The following is a 27191-nucleotide window of genomic DNA, read 5'->3' as shown; positions in this document are numbered from 1 at the left end:
TCTACAATTTGTTCCATTCGTCTCTAGCTGACCCTATTCCCAAGTCTTAGCTAATGATTGGCCTAGGAGTTATCTAATACACATTTGATTTGCTGCAGGCCATCTCTATTCCTAACTATTAGCTGAAGTCTCCCAGTTGTCTAACTCATGTTACTTTTATCAGCTTTCTAATTAGCCAGGATTGTTACAAGATTTACGCATGCATACTTCCTGTGGATGAGAATTATTTGTTCTTGCCAGACAGACTCCACAGTTAAGGGGTTCCTGATTTATTTTCACATGTGTGTATGATCTTGCTGTATCTTAGCAGAAAACCCATCATCACTACCATGCAGTAAGATTACCATTTCATTTTTAGTAAAATCAAACCCACAACTCTTTTTTATCCAATTTAAAACGTTCTTTCAGTTGTTGATATGTAAAGCGATGCCAAGCATAACTCTGTAATTCAAATTCTTCCCTCAACTTTAATGTAACTTCACCAGAGTTGAAAGATAATATGTTACCGTACGTCCATCTGTCTGGCTTCACTACCAATTCTTTTTTTTTTTTTAAATCTCCTTGAGTGGGTGGGGACATCCAAAGAGGCAACTTTGTACAGAACTTTCTTTTATATTTATTCCAAACTCTTAGTATTGCACTTTTAGCAAAGTGATTATTAAAATCATCTTTAACTATATTCATGCCATAAATAACTGTGCCATCCAAACCTTATTTCATGGCCTTCTAATTCAGGTAGTCTCTTATTCTGGAGGTTTTAACCAGGCAACACAATATGGCTCAAAATACAATTTCAGGTCAGGTAACCCCCCCCCCACACACACACACACACACACACTTTTTCTTAGCATCTTGTCCTAGTTTGTGTGCAATTCTTGGCTTTTTCCTTTGCCGTATAAACAGAAATATCTGAAATAAGAAACACATCTTTAATAACAAGTTTCCATATATACAGGGCATTGGACCTCACTAAGGACACTTTGAAAACATGAAAATCAAAAGACTGATCACAGGAATATTGTAAGCAGTTGCAGAACTTGATAAGGAATTCTTTTATGGACAAATTCCTCCTTTACGTCATCATTTATTAAAAATATTATCACATTTTAAATATGCCACAAAGATAAATAGAAATGAGGCTAATCCTAGCATTAATTAGAAATTCTTGTTTCTTACTATATTTTCTTTACAATTAAGATGGGGCCTCAGTATTATAACATAGCATTTGGGAAGAAAGATACAAACCAAAAGACCAGCCCCAGAGGCCAAGATGGAGAAGATCTCCACAGCTACAATAGACTTCCCTTTGGTGCTCAGGTAGGTAGGGAGGAAGGTGATCCAAACACTGCAAAAGACCAGCATGCTAAAAGTAATGAACTTGGCCTCATTAAAACTATCAGGCAATTTCCTAGCTAGAAAGGCCACTGTGAAACTGACAAGAGCCAAAAGTCCTAGGTAAGAGAGGACAGCATAAAACATTACAGTTGAGCCTTGCTTACATTCCAAGATGATCTCTCCAAACAAGGAGTGGAAGTCCAAATTAAGAAATGGGGGAGAGGATCCAAGCCAAGTGGCACAAAGAAGGGCTTGGACCAGGGGACAGGCTATGATAATGGAGTTGGACAGTGGTTTTCCTAAGAGTTTCCTTGTTTTATTCCCTGGCTTGGTGGCTATGAAGGCAAGAACCACTATGACAGTCTTTGCCAACACAGAGGAAACTGCAAGAGAAAAGAGAATGGCAAAGGCAGATTGTTGGAAGAGACAGGTGAGCTTCCCTGGTTGACCAATGAAGAGGAAGGAGCAGAGGAAGCAGAGCAGAAGGGAGACTAGGAGGATGTAGCTGAGACCTCGGTTGTTGGCTTTGACAATGGGTGTGTTATGATGTTTATAGAAAATCAGCAGAACTGCAGAAGTGATCCCAGATAGAAAAAGAGCAAGAAAAATTAATGTGTATCCCAGGGTGTCTTGGTAAGCAAGGAAGTGGATCTTCTTGTCAATGCATTGGTCCTTGTCCTTGTTGGGAAATTGGTCTTCTGGGCAGGATTCACAATGAACTGCATCTGAAATCAAAATTCTTTGTCTTTTGATATGCATATTTCCTTTCTGCTATTGACTTACCTACAAAGGGATTAAATAAAGAACCCACTGTGCAATTTATGGGGCATCTAAAACAGCATATCCTTCATTTATGATGATACTGATTAACCAGTGAAGAGGATTTGTTCAATTCCAGCTATCCATTCAATGTGCACTTCCATGGATAATTACTACCTCTTTTATCTCTCACTTTATATTGGAACCAAGAGAAAAATGACAGATCTGTTATCCAGGAAAGATGCTATTTTATTTCTGTGTATAATATCCCTGCCTTAACCTCTCTGCTTTGTACTTCAAATTGGTTCATTCAAACTTTTTCGATCCTCCTCTATCAAAGTGATATAGAAAGGTGGATCTCCTTTTTCTCTGCAGGTCTATTTCCTCAGTGGTTGATAGTGCTGATGGAAGAAGCATGCTTTAAATTATAAAAATTAAACCTTTGGATCACACACCACACTAACTCAGGAAAACACTGGAAGTTGGTTTTCCCAATTGGATGTTAGAGTCGAAATGCATATTGGGGATTCACAAATTGTGCCCTCAATCTATCCTAATAGCAATTGCTGAGGATTAGGAAAAGTGTCCTCTGTGGTAGGGCAGTATGAATGGACATCAATCTCATCACAAATGAAAACAAGAACAAAAATAGATTGATTTAATGAATGTCTTCCTTTGATTCTGGAGGATTATGGTTTAAAGTCTGGTCTACCTGTCTGATTAGAAAAGGTCCCTTCTGGACAAGCGTCACACTGGTAGCAGCAAACTTGCTTGCCCTCAGGAACTCTTCTCCTTTCTCCTGCTTGGCACCGCTTCCTGCCACACCTGGCAAAGGGGATGGTCTGAAAGAGAAATACCAATGAATTATTTAATTGGTTCCCACATTCCTATTTCTATGGTCAGAATCTCTTCTAAACAAATTGTTCACCATTGTCTATCAAAAAACAGGAACAGCTGCTAGGGGATGCAGGCCAGTGAAACTCTCAATCCACCAGCAGATGCTGGAGATTGGAACTGGGGTTTCATCCTGCAAAGGAAGGCTTGTGACTGAAGCACAGCATTTCTAGAAGAAAGAACTATGAGGATGCAACTGAGCTGAAATGGTCCATGGAAATCACTGTTTTTTGCTGTAATTGCATCCTGTTTTTCAAACAGAAATTGTTCCCTTTGTGGAATGACAAATCAGACCTCAGATGCATTACATGAAAAGCAGATTTGTCGCAAAATGACTACCATGATTTCTGACTCAATTGAGTTAGAAGGATGTTCTGCATTCCAGGAAGAGAATGAATCTTTCCCAGAATTTACAACATTTCCTTGCAGCTCACCTTTGTGGCCCAGACAATTCCATCAGACTTAATGGTGAAATCCTGGCCTGGGGGAGCCTGAGGATTCACTTGCCCAATTTTCATGGGGACAAAAGATTGATTGGGTAGGAAAAGCCAATTGAGAAGGTCATAACGAGCAGATCTCAGTCCATCTTTTGAGAAGGAGACTTCATCTCCAGCACTGTTGTTGAACTTCATGTTGCCCAAATAGGGAAGAATCTGAAATAAATGTGATCTTTAGAAATAGGAGTATTTGGTTAGAGCTACGGTTATGGCTTCTATTAGAACAGGGTGACAATTTTGAGAAGATGAATTTATGTCTGAAAAGCTAGAGAATTCTCTTGGTGGAGAATAGAGGAATCTGGAATAACAACAAGTTTTTACTCTGAAACTACAAAAAAAAAATCTTTCTCATTGGTCCTTTGTATCATGGTTTCTTCAAATAAAGCTTTATCAGAATAAGCACATATGAAAAATTTCAGTGCCACATTCCAAAATTAATCATGTTCTTTTCCTCCTGAGATATTTGATTACATGTAGTTTGAAATATTTACTTTATGCCGAAGTCTTGTAACTGATTAATTCACTGTAGCAACAATTAAATGATTTGTATGGCAACAGAGTACAATTCCTTTGATTTTTTCTATCTGAGAATCGAACAGAGCACAATGCAGGAACCATGTTTGATGAAATGGAGTCAAGGAAAAGGAAGTACTTGCCCTGATTTTTCTCTTCACTGTTCAGAGAAGTTAAATGTTCATCCAGTAATGCAGAAAATTCTGATGGGTTTGAGACAAACAACCCATTAAGACTATTTTGAGTCCTTCTTTATGTGCTCAGGTGGCTGCGTTCACACAAGGTGATCAGTGTAATAAGCATAAAGCTGAACAAATGGGGGGAAGGGTCATGTAGGATGTTAAACTATAGAAACATAAACCAGGATTAAAATGAATTGAGTATCTTTCTACAAGTTGGATTCAGGTTACATGCTGAGGGAAATGGAGGTTGTTCTGCAAATATGCCAACTAGGATTTCTTCTGACTTCTTGAAGATTCTTTCTCAAACATAGACAGATTGTTGTTGTGGTCTCAGTTGACTTCTACTCCCTGTCATGGTTACCTCCTGAAACCCAGGTAAACATTGAAGCCTTTCAGGACTTTATGAAGGTCTTCCTTCTTTTTTCTTATTTTTGTAAAAACTTTTATTAATTTTCTATTAATTACTTTTCATAGTGCTTAATAAATGTGTTTTCTGGTTATTTAATTTGCTTAACAATACAGATTCCATTCTGACTCTCCAACCACTGGTAAAATAAGTTCCACGTTGGATCATATTCTGTGTCTTCTTTCTGTTTAATTTTCAATGTAAGTCTATCCATTCCTGCAGAGTCTAGTATCTTCTTATCTCTTCTTCTTTCAGTTTTTCTTCATCTTTCCAATGTTGCACAAAAATAACCCTCACTGCGGTTAAGATATGTGATACTAAATACATACTTTTCTGATCAAATTTTTCTGGTATCATCCCTAATAAAAATAGTTCAGCTATAAAATCTACATGTTTCCCTATTATCTTTTCTAGCCGTCTGTGTATTTTTGCCCAGAATTTTTTTTTATTTTATCACAAGGCCACCACACATGATAAAATAAGCCAATCTTTTGACTAGATTTCCAACATTAGCTAGACATACTTTTAAAAATTTTAAGGAACCTTCACTTCTTTTTCCCCCTCTCTCTAACCTCTTCCAACAAAACATTATTCTTAACTCATATTTTTCTAATAATTGCTTTTAATATGCCTTGATATGATAACATGCAGATATTGAATCAGTAACTGAAGAAATGCATATGGAAATCTTCCTCTCTGAGAAACCACAGAAATTACCTGCCATGATTGGATATTTGGGGTCCTCTTTGCAAACCTCATCACGGTTGGTCGGGCTCTGGATCCAAACATTGCATGTAATGCATGTGCCACAGCATAAATGGCATTGTAGATATTGTAACTTTCACCTGTCATTCTTGTTTCAAAAATATAATTGGGCAGATTCTGCACATTCTCCTTTCCTGTACATAGTTTTTCCCCCTTTGGTGGGATCTCTCCTGATTTATGGATCTTGCAGCCAAAAATCAATTGCCACCATAGAGGGAGAAAGACATCTCCTTGGGGATTCAAAGGGTCTAAAGACAGAACAAGATGATTGAATTCTGAGACATCCCCGGTGTGGTCTCTGAAATGAAAGACTCCATGGAAAGACTTTACAAATAACAATGAGTATTCAGATTCTGCCACACTAAGTTTCCAATGGGAGGTTAAAATCCAAACATTCTGAAATGTTGTCTTGCTTGGTTTTACATGGAAAAACAAAATTGCGTGTACACTTAAACTAAAATCAAAGGTTCCAAAAAGAAGAATCACTTCAGTTTTTGACCAAGTCTTGAAACTGAGAAGTAATGTTTTCACTATAATCTCAAAATCATGTGATTTCAACCTTTCAGAGAAAGCCAGGCAGATCTCCTTCTCCTGGAGCATTGGAGTCAGAGTTGAGACAAAACTTTCTCCCCTCTCATCTTCAGGGGCCATAAGGCCAACCCAGTTCCACTGGAAATGCAGGAGCAGCTGGACTAAACCTACATATTGATAAGATTCTTTAGGATTAATCCGGAAGAAGGAAGGATAAACTCTTCTCTCTCCCTGAGAGAACTCAAAGCCAACACCAAGCTGGAGAAAATGAAATTATTTTTTCAAAAACAAAGTCAAAGTTGACGTTCACTTTAGGGATCACCAGTTAAACATTTTTATTGGTTGAGGTATAGTGGAAGACACGAGAAAAAAAACTAACAATCGGATTCAGAGAATAAATGGCACTAAAATGATGGCCAGTTTTTAATAAAGATTTAACTCACATGGTCATGATATTCCTCCCCCCCAAAAAACCCTTCCTCTCTGCTTTTGAGTATCCTTCTGATCCCTGTCTACTCCATACTGCATCCAAGAGAGCTCTCTTACCTGTGAGACCTTAAATATGCTGAAAATTGAATCCATCTGCCTTGAGGATTTGGGATTGAGGCCACCAATGATGGAGAACAGAGTGCCCTGCCAGCCACATTTGTAACCTGGAACCACTTGGCCTTTTGAGGAGAGCATGGAGAGGCTGTTTAAGGAAATAAATATCTCCCTTTGGTAATAGCCATAGATGTGGAAGCCAAGGGTGATGTTGGGGAGTAGAAGAAAATCCTTATTGACCTGGGAGACAGCAAACATCAGTGCAAGGATCTGCTGGTAGTTACTGGGGATGAGTCTATAGTGCGAAAAATACAGGGAATATTACAGCTAAGGTTGTTTGCTTGTAGATTTTGCTTCAGTGTTTGGTTTGGTGCAGCAACATCCAAATTGGGTTTGGGTTTTTTTTAAGGATCTTTCTCAGCTAAACCTGAATGCTGCCATTCTATAATGGAAGAAGAAGGATGGGGAGAGTTGGTACAAGTAACCCTTTTGATGTAACCTGAATATCTTAAGCCTTGCATTGAATCTGTATAATTTGCACACGATATATGACTGCATCTAGATGCCTGGAACCTTGTCACCTCTTGGAGAGATAGCAAGAGGAGAAGTGACCAGAAGAATTTCAGCTCTGAGAGGAACTTCCTGAAAAACTTTTCTAAGATACTTTCCCGGAAAAAGGAGAGGGGGATTAACATGTTGTTTCTTTGGTTGACTAAATCCACATTCATTTATCTGTTCCTGCATGTCTGTGGGTATCTTAGACTCTGCTTTGGCTAGTATCTGGATTACACCTTTCAATAAAGAATTCCTTTGAAGTACCTAGCTTTCAGAAGTTCAGAATTGGGACTTATTTTAAGAGCTGGCTATTTTACTGAGAAAAGGAGAAGATGTATATTACACTTAGACAGTGCAGAATACTAGAAGAAGTATTTTTGAAAAAGGTCCAGGTGAAACTTACCTATTATCTAAAAGAAGATTTGATGTATTAAAGTGTTGGACAGTAGAATTTAAACTAGCTCCCAAAGGCAAACTCCCACCAATAATATGATCACCAGGCCTATAGTAGCATTCCTCTAATGGGATATAATCCCTGAACACACACATGGTTTGGAGCCTCTTTGCTGTAGTTGGATACAGGAGCCAGAAGATCATCAGCATCAACCATAGCATCATTCCTACCTGGTAATTCTTGTCAACTTCCCTCTTGGGAGAGAAATAAAAGTTTAGGTAGAAGCTGATTTGAAGGTTGAACTTGAAATTTCACTAGAGGTTTGGCAGATCAGACACCACCTATACCACCTGGATGGCCACAGAACAAATTTACAGCAAAGATACTTCCTCTTACGTGTGTTTGGACTGTGATTATAAAGGAAACAAAGACACGTGAGGCTCTTCAAACCCAGGAATGAGCTTTTTGCAAGACAGGCTAAGGTCTCATCTTTTACCCCATCTGGAGAACTCAGACATGTTTTTATAGCTTGGAAGTGTTTGTATCTAGAAATCTACAGGGGATACACTAACAATTACTGTACTTCTGATGGTTGTAAGGAAAAGCAAGTTTCTTTCCTTGTAGCAATAGCTTCTCATACCCCCAATTGGGAAAAAAGAACATTCTTGTATTTCTTGTCATGTCCAGAGCAGATGGAGTCATGCTGAAGTTGTGAATTTGACCTCCATGAACCAATATTTGATGGGCTGTCACAGAGAAAAGTCTGTCAACCTCTTCTCTAAAGCACCTGAAGGCAGGAGGAGAAGTAATGGATTGAACCTTATCAAGGAGTGATCCAACTGGAACTAAGGAGAAATGTCCTGACAGGACAATAGAATAGAATAGAATAGAATAGAATAGAATAGAATAGAATAGAATAGAAGAGAAGAGAAGAGAAGAGAAGAGAAGAGAAGAGAAGAGAAGAGAAGAGAAGAGAAGAGAAGAGAAGAAGGAGAGGAGACAATTTTATTTATTTATTTATTTGTTTGTTTGTTTGTTTGTTTTGTTGATTTCTTTATTTTTGTCAATTGCTTACAAGATAATAGGTATCAGTAAAAACATAGTTTTGAATACATGAGATAGATACTTATAAGAAAAATAAAAAGAAACAATAGGAAAGGGATGGTAGGCACGTTAGTGCACTTATGCATGCTCCCTACAAGCCTCTTAGGAAAGGGGTGAGGTCAATAGTAGACAGTCTAAGGTTAAATTTGGGGGGTTGGAGAAGAAACCACAGAGCCACGTAGAGTATTCCAGACTGTTATGTCCCGGGACTGACACAAGTTCCCCATCAGGTCCGTTCCTCCTGCGGGGCATCTGCAACCCCTATTGGCTGGCTCCTTCGACAGCCAGCTATAAAAGCCGGCTGCTAGGTCGAGCCAGTCGCTGTTCGCTGGCAGGTCTGCCTGTTAGCATGCAGACGCGACAGCCCCCTTTATTCCTTGAATAAAGCATGTTCCTTGTAATGCTCTGGTGTGGCCTCCCTTTCTTCCGAGTTATAACATTGGCGACGAGGATGGGATCTGGCCAACCAGCAGCAATTACCAAAAGAGCTGAAGACACACTAAAACGCTGAACCGCAGCCGCGCCGTTTGAGAGCTCGGTCAGTTGTTGATTGCCTAAGTGGAAGTGGAGCATGTAGCCGCTCAGCCTTTCAAAAAAGCTACGTGAGAAAGTAGGGCACTGAGAGCCTCAGCCTCCCAGCATTGAGCACAGAATTCAACCGCTGCTGTTCGGATTCTGTTGTTAGCGAAGTTCGGCGCTGCGCTCACAGCTGCCGGAATACATTAGGCGCGCAATTCGAATAGCTGTCAGCATGACGCTACAGCTATAGCCGCCTACGTCCTTGTAAGGGCGCGAAATTCAAACTGAAGTCAGTTACGGCACTACAGCCATAGCCGCCAAACCACATAGAGCGTGTAACCCAGAGAGAACCTCCTAAGAGCTGCAAGACTGAGCTAGAGCAGCGTTGCAATCCGCAGCTGCCACGTTATCAGGGCCGCATATTCCCAGTGAGATTGGTCAGTCTACCAATAGACTGAAAACCCAATATGAATTCAAATCTGGCGTTCCCGCCATTTAAGCCAGATGAAGACAAGTGGGACTCTTATAGGAACCGCTTCAACCACTACATCGATGCCATCGGTCTGGCCGATGCTACTGAGAACAGGAAGAAATCGTACTTCCTGAGTTACTGCGGGGCCGCAGTTTTCGATACCGCCACAGCGCTATTCGCCCCAAGAGAATTAAAGAGCGTCCCTTGGTCCGAGCTGTTGGAGACACTCTCCAACCACTATTCCCCAAAGCCATCACAGATAGCGAGACGCTTCGCCTTTCGTATGAGGAAGCAAGCAGATGGGGAATCCATCAATCAGTATATGGCCGCCCTGAGAACCGCAGCTCTCCACTGCGAATTCAAAAAGTACCTAGATGACATGCTCCTTGATCAACTCGTCTGTGGAGTGAGAGACTTAAGGTTACAGAGGCGTTTGCTGGCCAGAAAAGATCTCAACCTCGCCCAAGCAATCGAAGAAGCCTTGGCTGCAGAGCTGGCTACCCAGTCAGCCGCTGAAATACAAGGGAGCGCAACCAAACCCAGTCCGGTCACGGTTCATTCCGAGGAAACGGTGAGCGAAGAAGACTCCACCGAACTTTTAGAAGTCCATCGTCTCAAGCCATTCAAACAGCCACAGGTAGGAGCTAGGCCTGGGAACGGCAACGCGTCTAAACACATCCTATTGTGCCTCTCCTGCGGGGTTCCCATGCCAGAACGACTTGCAAATTCAGGAATGCCACCTGCAACAATTGCAGCAAGAAAGGCCACAACACACGGGCCTGCCAGGCAACGCACGTGGCTCCACAAAAGGCGTCATCATCTTACGCCCCTCCGGGCCACCCAGGCAAGTAGAAAGTTGTTATACATGCTACCAAGCTAACCAGACTTTTTGACACCTAATAAAATCACACTCTCTGTCCATTTAGAAGGTAGACCCTGCCTTATGGAAGTCGATACCGGGTCAGCGCTCTCAATCATCTCATGGAGCACACTCAAGAAAATACGACCCAACCTGTCTAGGAACCAGCTCCAGAAGAGTCGTCTCACCTTGAGGGACTATCAAGGAAGAATATTCCAGTACTCGGAACAGGCAAGTTCCTCGTTAAATTCAAATCCTTTAAAGGCCATCTGCCTTTAGTGGTGGTAGATGGTGCCCTCCCTAGTCTTTTGGGGTTGGATTGGTTCCCCTATCTCGGCCTTAGCTTAACGGGAGTGCATGCTGTCTCACCTTCCGATATCAACTCGCTATTCTCAGACTATGCTGATGTGTTCAGCAATGAATTGGGTTGCTATAAAGGGACGCCCATTTCTTTTTCGGTGGACCCCAAGCAGTTCCCATCCGTTTAAAACCACGCAGAGTACCATTTGCTCTGCGCTCTAAGTTGGACACAGAACTGGACAAGTTACTCAAACAAGGGGTGATCGAGCTCACGGATTTTGCTAAGTGGGAGACCCCAATAGTCACACCCCTAAAAAAGATGGCAGTATAAGAATGTGTTCGGACTACAAGACCACAATTAACCGCTATCTACAGACTAGCGCATACCCAGTCCCAGTAATCCAACACTTACTCCACACATTTGAGCCAGGAACAATATTCGCCAAATTGGATATGTCACAGGCTTATCAGCAATTCCCTGTAGACGACCAAACGGCCGAATTGCAAACTATTGTCACCCACAGAGGGGCCTTCCGATGCAAGCGCCTACAATTTGGCGTTAGCGTCGCCCGGCATATTCCAGTCATTAATGGAACGGATACTGCAAGGCCTTCCTGGCGTGGTTCCGTTTTGATGACATTTTGCTCTCAGCCAGAGACAGACCCCAACTTTTCCTCAGAGTCAAAGCGGTATTGGATAGGTTCAGACAGCATGGCCTCAAATTAAAAAGGGAGCAGTGTGCCATCGCCACTAAGCAGGTGGACTTTCTTGGGTATAAAATAGACGCCTCTGGCATCCACCCAGTGGAATCTAAAGTCAAAGCCATTCACGAGGCACCCACTCCTTCTTCCAAGCCAGAACTACAAGCTTTCCTGGGGTTGCTTAACTTCTATGCGTCGTTCCTGCCCCACAAAGCGTCAATAGCCAAACCGCTGCATCGGCTTCTAGATAAAAACACACCATGGCATTGGGGACCCAAAGAGGAATACGCCTTTAAGGCAGTCAAGTCGCTGCTCACTTCGGACGCTGTTCTGATTCAATTCGACCAGTGCCTTCCACTAGTATTAGCTGCAGATGCCTCACCTTTCGGGATTGGGGCTGTCTTGAGCCACAGACTGCCAAATGGCTCGAAGCTCCAATCGCGTTCTTTTCCAGAACCTTTTCAACAACCAAACGTAACTACAGCCAAATTGACAAAGAGGCCCTAGCCGCCGTTGCAGCAGTCAAAAATTCCATGAATTTCTTTTCGGTCATAACTTCGAACTTGTCACTAATCACAAACCACTGTTGGGGCTCCTCTTGGGAGAAAAACAAACACCGCAAGTCTTGTCACCCAGGATGACTAGGTGGACTTTATTCCTGGCGGCTTACTCGTACAAACTGGTTCACCGCCCAGGAAAAAATCTTAGCCACGCCGACGCCCTCAGCCGCTGCCCGTTGCCTGCACCCGTGGAGGACCCGGCCCCGGTCCACGCCATTTTTGATGCCAGTGAGTTCAACATCCCAGTCACCACTGGCGACATCGCCCTCCACTCCAAAAAGACAAACTTATCGCCCAGGTTCTGGACTGGGTACAGAGGGAGTGGCCGGGCAATAATCTCTCAACTGAATTCTCACCATTTAAAACCTGCCAGCAAGAACTTTCCAGTTTACAGGGCTGCCTGTTGTGGGGAACCAGAGTGGTCATTCCGAAACCGCTGCACACACCCATCCTGAAGGCGCTACACGAGGGGCACCCTGGCATTGTCTGGATGAAGGCGTTGGCTCGGAGTTACGTCTGGTGACCGGGCATGGACGATGAGATCGCGAAATGGGTAAGCTCCTGCCGTCCCTGTCAGGAATCCAGACCAGCACCCCCGATCTCCACCCCAGCCAAATGGGAAAGTGCCAACGCACCGTGGTCACGGGTGCACATTGACTTGGCTGGCCCCTTCCATGGCAAGACCTTCTTGGTGGTCATGGATTCATTCTCAAAATGGATCGATGTGGCCCTCTTACTCACAACCACCACCCGAGTGATTGCCCAGGCTCTGACCCGCCTATTTGTTACACACGGTGTGCCTGACACCATAGTCTCAGACAACGGGCCCCAATTTATGTCCACAGAATTCAGCCGGTATGTCACCAACCTGGGCATCCGGCATATCCTAACGGCCCCCTTTCATCCCGCTAGCAATGGGTTGGCGGAGAGAGCCGTTAGGTCAGCAAAAGAGGTGTTAGCAAGATTCACTCAAGACGACTGGCACTCCAGGCTCTCTCGCTTTCTTTTAAGCCAACACTCAACCCCATGTACTGTCACAAACAAGTCTCCAGCCGAGCTTCTGATGGGCAGACGCCTAAGGACAGTGCTAGATAGACTGCATCCCCACTATTGCCCTGACATACCACTTGATTCTAACAGCAGGGTCAGGAGTTTTGTATTACAGGACCAAGTGTTTGTCAGGAACTACGCAGGCGATCCACTGTGGGTACCCGGGAAGATCGTGGCCATCACCGGTCCGAGATCATACCGCATCCAGCTAGAGGACGGGCGTGTCTGGCGGAGACATCTGGACCAGATAAGAAGTCGACAGAGCAGGCATGCCAACGCTGACCCAGGGACTTCAATGACTCTCCAATCGCCACACCCGAATCCTAGCTGGGACCTCCAGAGTGACCAGTCTCCACCGATCAAGCCGAGGGAACAGAGGGTAGACCGGGACCGTCCACCAGAATCGCCAGCCTTACCGGCCAACGACGCAGCCGGGTTGCGAGACATTGACAATGACAATTTGACAATCCAACCCGAGGACTGTGGCCGCTCCCAGACTCCAGACCGGACTCCAAATCGGTCCTGCGTACCAGCAAATCCTGTTCCTGATTCCCCGAACACTGTACCACTGCGTGACTCGCCAGAACTGCACCGGTCCGGGCGCTCACACAAACCACCCGTTTACTTAAAAGACTATTCATGTTCGTATGTGGGGGGAAGGGGTGTTATGTCTCCGGGACTGACACAAGTTCCCCATCAGGTCCGTTCCTCCTGCGGGGGCATCTGCAACCCCCATTGGCTTGTTCCCTTCGACAGCCAGCTATAAAAGCCAGCTGCTAGGTCGAGCCAGTCGCTGTTCGCTGGCAGGTCTGCCTGTTAGCATGCAAACGCGACAGCCCCCTTTATTCCTTGAATAAAGCGTGTTCCTTGTAATGCTCTGGTGTGGCCTCCCTTTCTTCCGAGTTATAACACAGACATTGACCACTCTGTTGCTGAAGTCGTATTTCAAGCAATCAACTTTGGTGCTATTGGTATCCATTGTGTGCTCTTGTGTTGTTATGGTTGAGATTTTCTAGGTCTAGAATTTTGAGTCTCATGGCATAAGGTATTCTCCAGTGAATAGAGGAGTGGAGAACTCTTCTTGGGAAATATTTCTGGACTTTCTCAACTGTGCTAATATCAGATACACAATGTGGGTTCCAGACTGATGAGCTGTATTCAAGTATTGGTCTTGTAAATATTTTGTATGGTCTAGTTAGTAGTGTGATATTACCAGAGAAAAAGCTACATAGGATTAGGTTAACAACTCTTAATGCCTTTTTGGCTATGTAGTTACAGTGGGCTCTAGCACTTGGGTCACTTGAGATGAGTACTCCAAGATCCTTGACAGAGTTTGGATCATCAACAAGGCCTTGACTATTCAGCCTGTATTTTATTTTCTGATTTTTTTTTTTTTTTTGCCAATATGTAGGACAGAGCATTTATTTGTTGAGATTTGAATTTGCCATTTGTTTGACCATTCTGATACATAGTCAAGGTCTTTTTGAAGGGTAGCAGTATTCTCTGTGGTATTGAATAGCTTTACATCATCAGCAAAGAGAACACAGTTGCTCTTAATATGATCACAGAGGTCATTTGTGTAGAGTATGAATAGAGTTGGTCCTCGAACACTGCCTTGGGGGACACGAATATCGACAGGTATAGAATTTGACAGGACACTCCCAATTTTGACCATTTGTTGTCTGTTTGACAGGAATGCTTCTATCCAGTTATGCAGTTGTCCAGAGATAGAATAAGATTTTAATTTTAGGAGTATTTTGTTGTGTACCACTGAATCAAAGGCTTTACAGAAGTCTATATAGATTCAGTGTATTTTTTTTGCCCTGATCGAGTTGTGTAGTCCATATGTTTTTGGAGTGTAAGAGTTGCAGATTACAGGATAGTTTTTTTCTGAAACTAAATTGTTTATTAGAGAGTAGGTTGATTGTCTCTAAGTGGAAGATAATGATGATTAATAATTGATTCCATGACTTTACAGGTGATGCAGCATTAGGAGATTGGTCTGTAATTTTCAGCTAGGCTGGGGTCTGCCTTTTTGAAGATGGGGATGGCTGTGGCTTGTGACCATAAGTTAGGAAAGGAGCTGGTCCTGAAAGATTTTTCAAAGATTATGCCTAGAGATTCTGCTATGGCAGTGGATAGCTTTTTTAAGAAGTAGGAACATATTCTGTACCCTCAATAGATAGAGAGGGTTTTAGATTGTGAGGTGCTTTTACAAAATTGTCTTCTGTAAAATCGATATGTATTAGATCGTTGTAGTTATCTGTGGTTCAGCTAGGAAATACTAGGCATGATCCATTGCTGTTTACAGATATTGAGCCAAAGAATGTGTTAAAGATGTTGGCTTTAATGGTGTCATCATTGCAATCTTTCCCATTCAGTCCTTTCAGGGGTGGGATGGACCTTGAGTCTTTTATTTTGTTGTTTACAGAATTGTAGAAAGCACAGGTAGAATTCGTGCAGAGAAGGTTTTCCTCTTGTTTAATGTGATAATTGGTGCATTCAGTCTTTATCTGGTGGAATAAATATACTTATACCTATTGTTTTGTAAGTGATTAAGTCAAAATAGATAAATAAAAAATAAATAATTGTAGCTTTTTCTCTGGTAGTATTGCACTACTAACTAGAGTATACAAAACATTTGCTAGACCAATTATCAAAAAATTATTTATTTTATTTTCTTGATTTGGTTTTCCAATCACTTACAGGATAATGTGCACAGGAGTAGGCATGAGTGGGAATGCAGGAAGCAGGCACAGATGAATGGGGAGGTGGGACAGGGAAGGTAGGGATGATGGTGTGCTCTTGCAAATCCCTTACAGGCCTCTTAGGAATGGGAATTCTTTTCCTTCCTTCCTTCCTTCCTTCCTTCCTTCCTTCCTTCCTTCCTTCCTTCCTTCCTTCCTTCCTTCCTTCCTTCCTTCCTCCCGCTCCCTCCCTTCTCAAGGTAAATTGCATCAAATTTATTTGCAGGAAATACGACTTCAGTAACAGAGTGGTCAATGCCTGGAATACTCTACCAGACTTTATGGTTTCTTCCCCAAACCACAAAAACTTTAGACTGTCTACTGTTGACCTCACTTCTTTCCTAAGTGGTCTGAAAGTGGGTGTGCATAAGTACACCAACGTTCTTACTGTCCCCGTCCTAATGTCCCCTTTTTATTCCTAGCCATTTCATATATTTTTACTCATGTTTATACTTGTACCTGTTATCTAATACATGCTTGACAAAATAAATAAATAAAATAAATAAATAAAGTTGAGAGGAAGCCAGCATGAATCATCCTTGAGAGATAGGATTGTTCTCCTACCTCTAAAAGAGGACTCAGTTTGACTCCTGCTCAAGGAACAATGGCTGGACCACAACATACTGGACTATTTTGGTGGACACTGGATGAATCTTCCTTTCAGTGACATTTCAGGATTGGGTGTTGGGTGGAAATGGTATTGGTTGCACATTTAGATGAACTTAGGAAGAAGCAGAATGAGGGCAGTTGCATCCATTCCAGCTCAACGTGGTTTCTTGGTAGTCTTTAAAGTCATCAACTGTCAAATGCTGGAAATCAGGTGACCCAAATGAATATAGGGTTATTGTATACCAATGATCTCCAGAAAAATCTGGTCTACTAGCAGTGAAAGCAAATTTGGCAGTAAATAAGAGTCAGCAGAATTCAAGGTGGCCTGAACTTAGATTTCTTGGAGACTTAAGATGAATGGAGCATTTGTTCCTTATATCGGGCTGAGCCTTGTCATCACCTACCTCAACCCTGTTTTCCAAAAGTATTGGCTCTCTTATTGGCCTTGACAGTCCTTCAGGAAGATGATCAGTGTTATGTTATGTACAGAATAACCCTTGAGAAACAAGGATATGCACATGGAAAAGTTTTTGAGGATAGTTATGAATAATTATCCAGCCACACACAGATACATTTAATTGTGTTAAAGTTTAGTTTAAGAAATAGCACAGTCCAATAAATAGTCCAGGTCATATACGTTTAACAGTCCAAAGAATATCCAATTACAAAGTCTTCTTACCGGTTGCCTTTGTCATTTACAGTAAACAAATTTATCCAAATATAAGCACAACAGAGAACCTTAGATAGCAACAGAATGTCAGAGATACAGAATGTCAGAGATACAGAATGTCAGAGAGGCAGAATGTCAGAGATACAGAATGTCAGAGAGAGTAAGCTATGATCTCTAGCTCCCTCTTAGGGAAATTTGCTACACAACCAACCAATCGGAATATAGTACAAATCAACACAGGACTTTGTCTTCATGCTACAATCATACATTGTTGGCTTATATATTGCCACTTAACTAATTGGTGGGCAGATTCCTAACAATCAGGGCTGCAGATAAATACTGATATTGAACCCAATCCTTTAAAACACTACCTTAAAAATAAACTAAATAAAATAAGGAACAAAATTAGAAAATTTCCTCCTCAAAATAATAAACACATGGTTTTTTCCAGTTTAACATTTTTTATTAGATCATAAAATGAAATACAAAATACAAAAGTAAATAGAAAACACAGTAGGGAGGAAGGGGGAGAGAAATTGGGGAAAAGCAAAGAAGAAACATTGTCTTCCATCTCCCCCTGTTGCAATAAAATAAAGCATTGACGTCAAACCACAACTTTTTGTTTTCCCATAATAATATAAATTAGCCATTTCTTTAAAAACATATCAATCTCATTGATAAAACCCAAAATCACAGTTTCAATTTTTCCCACTTCAAGCTCACAAGTAGTCTCCATATGGAAACAAAAGTACTTCAATTCTTTCCTTTAATCAGAATAGTTGATTTAGCCATTTCTGCCAAATTTATCAAGTTCTGTAGCCATTCATCCGTAGTGGGAATCAAAATATCCTTCTATTTTTGTGTGTATAAGAGTCTTGCTGCTGTATATATAAGATCCAAGTTCCAAGTTTTTTCTCAAAGTCCGCTTCCATTAAACCCAAAAGAAAAGTTTCTTGTTCCATTTTCTGTATTTAATATGAATCATGCTCCAAAATGTCTTTGCTTTATCACATGTCAACTCACATGACTCGCTCCCTGGTCAGCACTTCTTTCTTCTCCTGCCATTGGGAAGAAAGATATAGAAGCAGAGGCAGCTGCACAGACAACCTGAAGAAAAATTTTGATCCATAGGGTTTCTGTCATGGCCCTGTTGGACTCTGACTTTGAGGGAGAGGAGGAACAGCTGACAGGGAGTGGAAATGTGGCTCTGGAAGTTGTGGAGGAAACTGGGGAAGGAAACAGGCCAGCTGAGCAGTCAGAGGAAGAACCAGGACCATCCCCTCTTCATCCGAGGGCTTGCAGGGAGGAGAGAATAAGGGATAAACATGAATGGCGTGGTCTATGGGGAAGGAAAGGGCCTTTGTTAAGGTAAATCCCCTTTAGGAGAATGAGTGCACACAGGGAGATGTAGTGAGTAGTAATAGTAGTAATATAAATTAGCCATTTCTATAAAAACATATCAATCTCATTGAAAAAACCCAAAATTAAAGTTTCAATTTTTTCCACTTCAAGATCACAAGTAGTCTCCATGTGGAAACAAAAGTACTTCTATTCTTTCCTATAACCAAAACAGTTGACTTAGCCATTTCTGCCAACTTCATCAGCTTCTATAGCCATTCATATAATGGGAATCAAAATGTCCTTCTATTTTTGTGTGTCAATATATATGAGATAAAAGTTCCAAATTTTTTCTCCAAGTTTCCAAACCCAAAAGAAAAGTTTCTGGTTTCATTTTTATTTTTGTTTTAAGAATTTTCTGTATTATAATATCTTACTCCAAAATTTCTTTGTTTTATCACATGTCCACCATAAATGGTAAAAAGTTCCTTCTTTCTTTGATTCATTTGAAATACCCTTATACACTCTAGATAATTTATCCGGTGTTAAATACCAGTAATACATTATTTTATAAAAGTTTTCTTTTAAATTATAGTTTAGTGTAAATTCAAAACCTTTCAACCACATATTCTTCCATTGTTTAAGAATCACATTATATCGAAAATTCCTTGTTCAGTGAATCACACAAGGTTTTACATGTTCCCTTTCCAAATTCAATTTCAATAACATTTTATAAATCTTAGAAATATTGACCCTGTTCTCCCCAATTTGGCTCTGAGCCTGGTGCTGAAGCCAATGATGGACGCCAGACACAAGGTGCAGGTTTTCTGATTGATTTTTATTGGATTGCTTTTTATTCAAGGAAAGGGGCTCCTGGTCAAAATGCCAAGAGCCAAGAACAAAGGATAGAGTAACTTTTATACATTTTCACTACAAGAGAAGGTGGGGCAAAGCGAGATAATAAGAAATATCATCTAATTTACTAGAATTAGTAATAATTCTACAATTTGTTCCATTGGTCTCTAGCTGTCCCTATTCCCAAGTCTTAGCTAATGACTGGCCTAGGAGTTATCTAATACACATTTGATTTGCTGCAGGCTATCTCTATTCCTAACTATTAGCTGAGGTCTACCAGTTGTCTAACTCATGTTACTTTTATCAGCATTCTAATTAGCCAGGATTGTTACAAGATTTACACATGCATATTTCCTGTGGATTAGAATTATTTGTTCTTGCCAGACAGACTCCACAGTTACAGGGTTCCTGATTTACTTTCACATGTGTGTATGATCTTGCTTTATTTTAGCAGAAAACCCATCATCACTACCAGGCAGTAAGATTTCCAATTCATTTTTAGCAAAATCAAACCCACAACTCTTTTTTATCCAATTTAAAGAGTTCTTTCAGTTGTTGATCTGTAAAGCAATGCCAAGCATAACTACCTAATTCAAATTCTTCGCTCAACTTTAATGTAACTTCACCAGAGTTGAAAGATAATATGTTACCATACGTCCATCTGTCTGGCTTCACTACCAATTCTTTTTTTTAAATCTCCTTGAGTGGGTGGGGACATCCAAAGAGGCAACTTTGTACAGAACTTTCTTTTATATTTATTCCAAACTCTTAGTATTGCACTTTTAGCAAAGTGATTATTAAAATCATCTTTAACTATATTCATGCCATAAATAACTGTGCCATCCAAACCTTATTTCATGGCCTTCTAATTCAGGTAGTCTCTTATTCTGGAGGTTTTAACCAGGCAACACAATATGGCTCAAAATACAATTTCAGGTCAGGTAACCCCCACACACACACACACACACACTTTTTCTTAGCATCTTGTCCTAGTTTGTGTGCAATTCTTGGCTTTTTCCTTTGCCGTATAAACAGAAATATCTGAAATAAAAACACATCTTTAATAACAAGTTTCCATATATACAGGGCATTGGACCTCACTAAGGACACTTTGAAAACATGAAAATCAAAAGACTGATCACAGGAATATTATTGTAAGCAGTTGCAGAACTTGATAAGGAATTCTTTTATGGACAAATTCCTCCTTCATGACATCATTTATTAGAAATATTATCACATTTTAAATATGCCACAAGGATAAATAGAAATGAGGCTAATCCTAGCATTAATTAGAAATTCTTGTTTCTTACTATATTTTCTTTACAATTAAGATGGGGCCTCAGTATTATAACATAGCATTTGGGAAGAAAGATACAAACCAAAGACCAGCCCCAGAGGCCAAGATGGAGAAGATCTCCACAGCTACAATAGACTTCCCTTTGGTGCTCAGGTAGGTAGGGAGGAAGGTGATCCAAACACTGCAAAAGACCAGCATGCTAAAAGTAATGAACTTGGCCTCATTAAAACTATCAGGCAATTTCCTAGCTAGAAAGGCCACTGTGAAACTGACAAGAGCCAAAAGTCCTAGGTAAGAGAGGACAGCATAAAACATTACAGTTGAGCCTTGCTTACATTCCAAGATGATCTCTCCAAACAAGGAGTGGAAGTCCAAATTAAGAAATGGGGAGAGGATCCAAGCCAAGTGGCACAAAGAAGGGCTTGGACCAGGGGACAGGCTATGATAATGGAGTTGGACAGTGGTTTTCCTAAGAGTTTCCTTGTTTTATTCCCTGGCTTGGTGGCTATGAAGGCAAGAACCACTATGACAGTCTTTGCCAACACAGAGGAAACTGCAAGAGAAAAGAGAATGGCAAAGGCAGATTGTTGGAAGAGACAGGTGAGCTTCCCTGGTTGACCAATGAAGAGGAAGGAGCAGAGGAAGCAGAGCAGAAGGGAGACTAGGAGGATGTAGCTGAGACCTCGGTTGTTGGCTTTGACAATGGGTGTGTTATGATGTTTATAGAAAATCAGCAGAACTGCAGAAGTGATCCCAGATAGAAAAAGAGCAAGAAAAATTAATGTGTATCCCAGGGTGTCTTGGTAAGCAAGGAAGTGGATCTTCTTGTCAATGCATTGGTCCTTGTCCTTGTTGGGAAATTGGTCTTCTGGGCAGGATTCACAATGAACTGCATCTGAAATCAAAATTCTTTGTCTTTTGATATGCATATTTCCTTTCTGCTATTGACTTACCTACAAAGGGATTAAATAAAGAACCCACTGTGCAATTTATGGGGCATCTAAAACAGCATATCCTTCATTTATGATGATACTGATTAACCAGTGAAGAGGATTTGTTCAATTCCAGCTATCCATTCAATGTGCACTTCCATGGATAATTACTACCTCTTTTATCTCTCACTTTATATTGGAACCAAGAGAAAAATGACAGATCTGTTATCCAGGAAAGATGCTATTTTATTTCTGCGTATAATATCCCTGCCTTAACCTCTCTGCTTTGTACTTCAAATTGGTTCATTCAAACTTTTTCGATCCTCCTCTATCAAAGTGATATAGAAAGATGGATCTCCTTTTTCTCTGCAGGTCTATTTCCTCAGTGGTTGATAGTGCTGATGGAAGAAGCATGCTTTAAATTATAAAAATTAAACCTTTGGATCACACACCACACTAACTCAGGAAAACACTGGAAGTTGGTTTTCCCAATTGGATGTTAGAGTCGAAATGCATATTGGGGATTCACAAATTGTGCCCTCAATCTATCCTAATAGCAATTGCTGAGGATTAGGAAAAGTGTCCTCTGTGGTAGGGCACTATGAATGGACATCAATCTCATCACAAATGAAAACAAGAACAAAAATAGATTGATTTAATGAATGTCTTCCTTTGATTCTGGAGGATTATGGTTTAAAGTCTGGTCTACCTGTCTGATTAGAAAAGGTCCCTTCTGGACAAGCGTCACACTGGTAGCAGCAAACTTGCTTGCCCTCAGGAACTCTTCTCCTTTCTCCTGCTTGGCACCGCTTTCTGCCACACCTGGCAAAGGGGATGGTCTGAAAGAGAAATACCAATGAATTATTTAATTGGTTCCCACATTCCTATTTCTATGGTCAGAATCTCTTCTAAACAAATTGTTCACCATTGTCTATCAAAAACAGGAACAGCTGCTAGGGGATGCAGGCCAGTGAAACTCTCAATCCACCAGCAGATGCTGGAGATTGGAACTGGGGTTTCATCCTGCAAAGGAAGGCTTGTGACTGAAGCACAGCATTTCTAGAAGAAAGAACTATGAGGATGCAACTGAGCTGAAATGGTCCATGGAAATCACTGTTTTTTGCTGTAATTGCATCCTGTTTTTGAAACAGAAATTGTTCCCTTTGTGGAATGACAAATCAGACCTCAGATGCATTACATGAAAAGCAGATTTGTCGCAAAATGACTACCATGATTTCTGACTCAATTGAGTTAGAAGGATGTTCTGCATTCAGGAAGAGAATGAATCTTTCCCAGAATTTACAACATTTCCTTGCAGCTCACCTTTGTGGCCCAGACAATTCCATCAGACTTAATGGTGAAATCCTGGCCTGGGGAGCCTGAGGATTCACTTGCCCAATTTTCATGGGGACAAAAGATTGATTGGGTAGGAAAAGCCAATTGAGAAGGTCATAACGAGCAGATCTCAGTCCATCTTTTGAGAAGGAGACTTCATCTCCAGCACTGTTGTTGAACTTCATGTTGCCCAAATAGGGAAGAATCTGAAATAAATGTGATCTTTAGAAATAGGAGTATTTGGTTAGAGCTACGGTTATGGCTTCTATTAGAACAGGGTGACAATTTTGAGAAGATGAATTTATGTCTGAAAAGCTAGAGAATTCTCTTGGTGGAGAATAGAGGAATCTGGAATAACAACAAGTTTTTACTCTGAAACTACAAAAAAAATCTTTCTCATTGGTCCTTTGTATCATGGTTTCTTCAAATAAAGCTTTATCAGAATAAGCACATATGAAAAATTTCAGTGCCACATTCCAAAATTAATCATGTGCTTTTCCTCCTGAGATATTTGATTACATGTAGTTTTAAATATTTACTTTATTCCCAGGTCTTGTAACTGATAAATTCACTGTGGCAACAATTAAATGATTTGTATGGCAACAGAGTACAATTCCTTTGATTTTTTCTATCTGAGAATCAAACAGAGCACAATGCAGGAACCATGTTTGATGAAATGGAGTCAAGGAAAAGGAAGTACTTGCCCTGATTTTTCTCTTCACTGTTCAGAGAAGTTAAATGTTCATCCAGTAATGCAGAAAATTCTGATGGGTTTGAGACAAACAACCCATTAAGACTATTTTGAGTCCTTCTTTATGTGCTCAGGTGGCTGCGTTCACACAAGGTGATCAGTGTAATAAGCATAAAGCTGAACAAATGGGGGAAGGGTCATGTAGGATGTTAAACTATAGAAACATAAACCAGGATTAAAATGAATTGAGTATCTTTCTACAAGTTGGATTCAGGTTACATGCTGAGGGAAATGGAGGTTGTTCTGCAAATATGCCAACTAGGATTTCTTCTGACTTCTTGAAGATTCTTTCTCAAACATAGACAGATTGTTGTTGTGGTCTCAGTTGACTTCTACTCCCTGTCATGGTTACCTCCTGAAACCCAGGTAAACATTGAAGCCTTTCAGGACTTTATGAAGGTCTTCCTTCTTTTTTCTTATTTTTGTAAAAACTTTTATTAATTTTCTATTAATTACTTTTCATAGTGCTTAATAAATGTGTTTTCTGGTTATTTAATTTGCTTAACAATACAGATTCCATTCTGACTCTCCAACCACTGGTAAAATAAGTTCCACGTTGGATCATATTCTGTGTCTTCTTTCTGTTTAATTTTCAATGTAAGTCTATCCATTCCTGCAGAGTCTAGTATCTTCTTATCTCTTCTTCTTTCAGTTTTTCTTCATCTTTCCAATGTTGCACAAAAATAACCCTCACTGCGGTTAAGATATGTGATACTAAATACATACTTTTCTGATCAAATTTTTCTGGTATCATCCCTAATAAAAATAGTTCAGCTATAAAATCTACATGTTTCCCTATTATCTTTTCTAGCCGTCTGTGTATTTTTGCCCAGAATTTTTTTTATTTTATCACAAGGCCACCACACATGATAAAATAAGCCAATCTTTTGACTAGATTTCCAACATTAGCTAGACATACTTTTAAAAATTTTAAGGAACCTTCACTTCTTTTTCCCCCTCTCTCTAACCTCTTCCAACAAAACATTATTCTTAACTCATATTTTTCTAATAATTGCTTTTAATATGCCTTGATATGATAACATGCAGATATTGAATCAGTAACTGAAGAAATGCATATGGAAATCTTCCTCTCTGAGAAACCACAGAAATTACCTGCCATGATTGGATATTTGGGGTCCTCTTTGCAAACCTCATCACGGTTGGTCGGGCTCTGGATCCAAACATTGTATGTAATGCATGTGCCACAGCATAAATGGCATTGTAGATATTGTAACTTTCACCTGTCATTCTGGTTTCAAAAATGTAATTGGGCAGATTCTGCACATTCTCCTTTCCTGTACATAGTTTTTCCCCATTTGGAGGGATCTCTCCTGATTTATGGATCTTGCATCCAAAAACCAATTGCCACCATAGAGGGAGAAAGACATCTCCTTGGGGATTCAAAGGGTCTAAAGACAGAACAAGATGATTGAATTCTGAGACATCCCCGGTGTGGTCTCTGAAATGAAAGACTCCATGGAAAGACTTTACAAATAACAATGAGTATTCAGATTCTGCCACACTAAGTTTCCAATGGGAGGTTAAAATCCAAACATTCTGAAATGTTGTCTTGCTTGATTTTACATGGAAAAACAAAATTGCGTGTACACTTAAACTAAAATCAAAGGTTCCAAAAAGAAGAATCACTTCAGTTTTTGACCAAGTCTTGAAACTGAGAACTAATTTTTTCATTATAATCTCAAAATCATGTGATTTCAACCTTTCAGAGAAAGCCAGGCAGATCTCCTTCTCCTGGAGCATTGGGGTCAGAGTTAAGATGAAACTTTCTCCCCTCTCATCTTCAGGGGCCATAAGCCCAACCCAGTTCCACTGGAAATACAGGAGCAGTTGGACTAAACACATACTGAGAAGATTCCATGGGATTAATCCGGGAGAAGGAAGGATAAACTCTTCTCTCTCCTGAGAGAATTCAAAGCCAACACTGAGCTGGAGAAAATAAAATTATTTTTTCAAAAACAAAGTAAAAGTTGACGTTCACTTTAGGAATCACCAGTTACACATTTTTATTGGTTGAGGTATGGGAAGAAAAAAGAAAAAAACTAACAATCGGATTCAGAGACTAAATGGCACTAAAATGATGGCCAGTTTTTAATAAAGATTTAACTCACATGGTCATGATATTCCTCCCCCAAAAACCCTTCCTCTCTGCTTTTGAGTATCCTTCTGATCCCTGTCTACTCCATACTGCATCCAAGAGAGCTCTCTTACCTGTGAGACCTTAAATATGCTGAAAATTGAATCCATCTGCCTTGAGGATTTGGGATTGAGGCCACCAATGATGGAGAACAGAGTGCCCTGCCAGCCACATTTGTAACCTGGAACCACTTGGCCTTTTGAGGAGAGCATGGAGAGGCTGTTTAAGGAAATAAATATCTCCCTTTGGTAATAGCCATAGATGTGGAAGCCAAGGGTGATGTTGGGGAGTAGAAGAAAATCCTTATTGACCTGGGAGACAGCAAACATCAGTGCAAGGATCTGCTGGTAGTTACTGGGGATGAGTCTATAGTGCGAAAAATACAGGGAATATTACAGCTAAGGTTGTTTGCTTGTAGATTTTGCTTCAGTGTTTGGTTTGGTGCAGCAACATCCAAATTGGGTTTGGGTTTTTTTAAGGATCTTTCTCAGCTAAACCTGAATGCTGCCATTCTATAATGGAAGAAGAAGGATGGGGAGAGTTGGTACAAGTAACCCTTTTGATGTAACCTGAATATCTTAAGCCTTGCATTGAATCTGTATAATTTGCACACGATATATGACTGCATCTAGATGCCTGGAACCTTGTCACCTCTTGGAGAGATAGCAAGAGGAGAAGTGACCAGAAGAATTTCAGCTCTGAGAGGAACTTCCTGAAAAACTTTTCTAAGATACTTTCCCGGAAAAAGGAGAGGGGATTAACATGTTGTTTCTTTGGTTGACTAAATCCACATTCATTTATCTGTTCCTGCATGTCTGTGGGTATCTTAGACTCTGCTTTGGCTAGTATCTGGATTACACCTTTCAATAAAGAATTCCTTTGAAGTACCTAGCTTTCAGAAGTTCAGAATTGGGACTTATTTTAAGAGCTGGCTATTTTACTGAGAAAAGGAGAAGATGTATATTACACTTAGACAGTGCAGAATACTAGAAGAAGTATTTTTGAAAAAGGTCCAGGTGAAACTTACCTATTATCTAAAAGAAGATTTGATGTATTAAAGTGTTGGACAGTAGAATTTAAACTAGCTCCCAAAGGCAAACTCCCACCAATAATATGATCACCAGGCCTATAGTAGCATTCCTCTAATGGGATATAATCCCTGAACACACACATGGTTTGGAGCCTCTTTGCTGTAGTTGGATACAGGAGCCAGAAGATCATCAGCATCAACCATAGCATCATTCCTACCTGGTAATTCTTGTCAACTTCCCTCTTGGGAGAGAAATAAAAGTTTAGGTAGAAGCTGATTTGAAGGTTGAACTTGAAATTTCACTAGAGGTTTGGCAGATCAGACACCACCTATACCACCTGGATGGCCACAGAACAAATTTACAGCAAAGATACTTCCTCTTACGTGTGTTTGGGCTGTGATTATAAAGGAAACAAAGACACGTGAGGCTCTTCAAACCCAGGAATGAGCTTTTTGCAAGACAGGCTAAGGTCTCATCTTTTACCCCATCTGGAGAACTCAGACATGTTTTTATAGCTTGGAAGTGTTTGTAT

The 27191-nt window shown here is 40.6% G+C and overlaps 2 protein-coding genes across 2 annotated transcripts in view; one reads left to right on the top strand and one right to left on the bottom strand.

Annotated features, from left to right (window-relative positions):
• Positions 1-27191, top strand: part of LOC148128328 (vomeronasal type-2 receptor 26-like) — a 343174-nt gene that overhangs the window by 74134 nt on the left and 241849 nt on the right. The window lies entirely within an intron of this gene.
• The window catches only part of LOC148128334 (vomeronasal type-2 receptor 26-like), a 31273-nt gene continuing 5237 nt past the window's right edge, over positions 1156-27191 (bottom strand). The window contains exons 2-10 of the mRNA XM_087919782.1: positions 25703-25994; positions 22711-22928; positions 22097-22226; positions 11647-11786; positions 6429-6720; positions 5304-6140; positions 3423-3641; positions 2807-2936; positions 1156-2060 (exon numbers count right to left, since the gene is read on the bottom strand). Of these exons, the coding sequence (XP_087775908.1) occupies positions 1156-2060; positions 2807-2936; positions 3423-3641; positions 5304-6140; positions 6429-6720; positions 11647-11786; positions 22097-22226; positions 22711-22928; positions 25703-25994 (3163 nt within the window). The remainder of the gene's footprint in view (positions 2061-2806; positions 2937-3422; positions 3642-5303; positions 6141-6428; positions 6721-11646; positions 11787-22096; positions 22227-22710; positions 22929-25702; positions 25995-27191) is intronic.

The sequence above is a fragment of the Pseudonaja textilis genome, chromosome 1 (assembly GCF_049901715.1).
Source record: "Pseudonaja textilis isolate UNSWEBS1 chromosome 1, rPseTex1.2, whole genome shotgun sequence".
In the NCBI taxonomy this organism is placed as follows: Eukaryota; Metazoa; Chordata; class Lepidosauria; order Squamata; family Elapidae; genus Pseudonaja; species Pseudonaja textilis.
The sequence above is the reverse complement of the archived record's forward strand: the minus strand, read 5'-3'. Positions and strand labels throughout refer to the sequence as shown.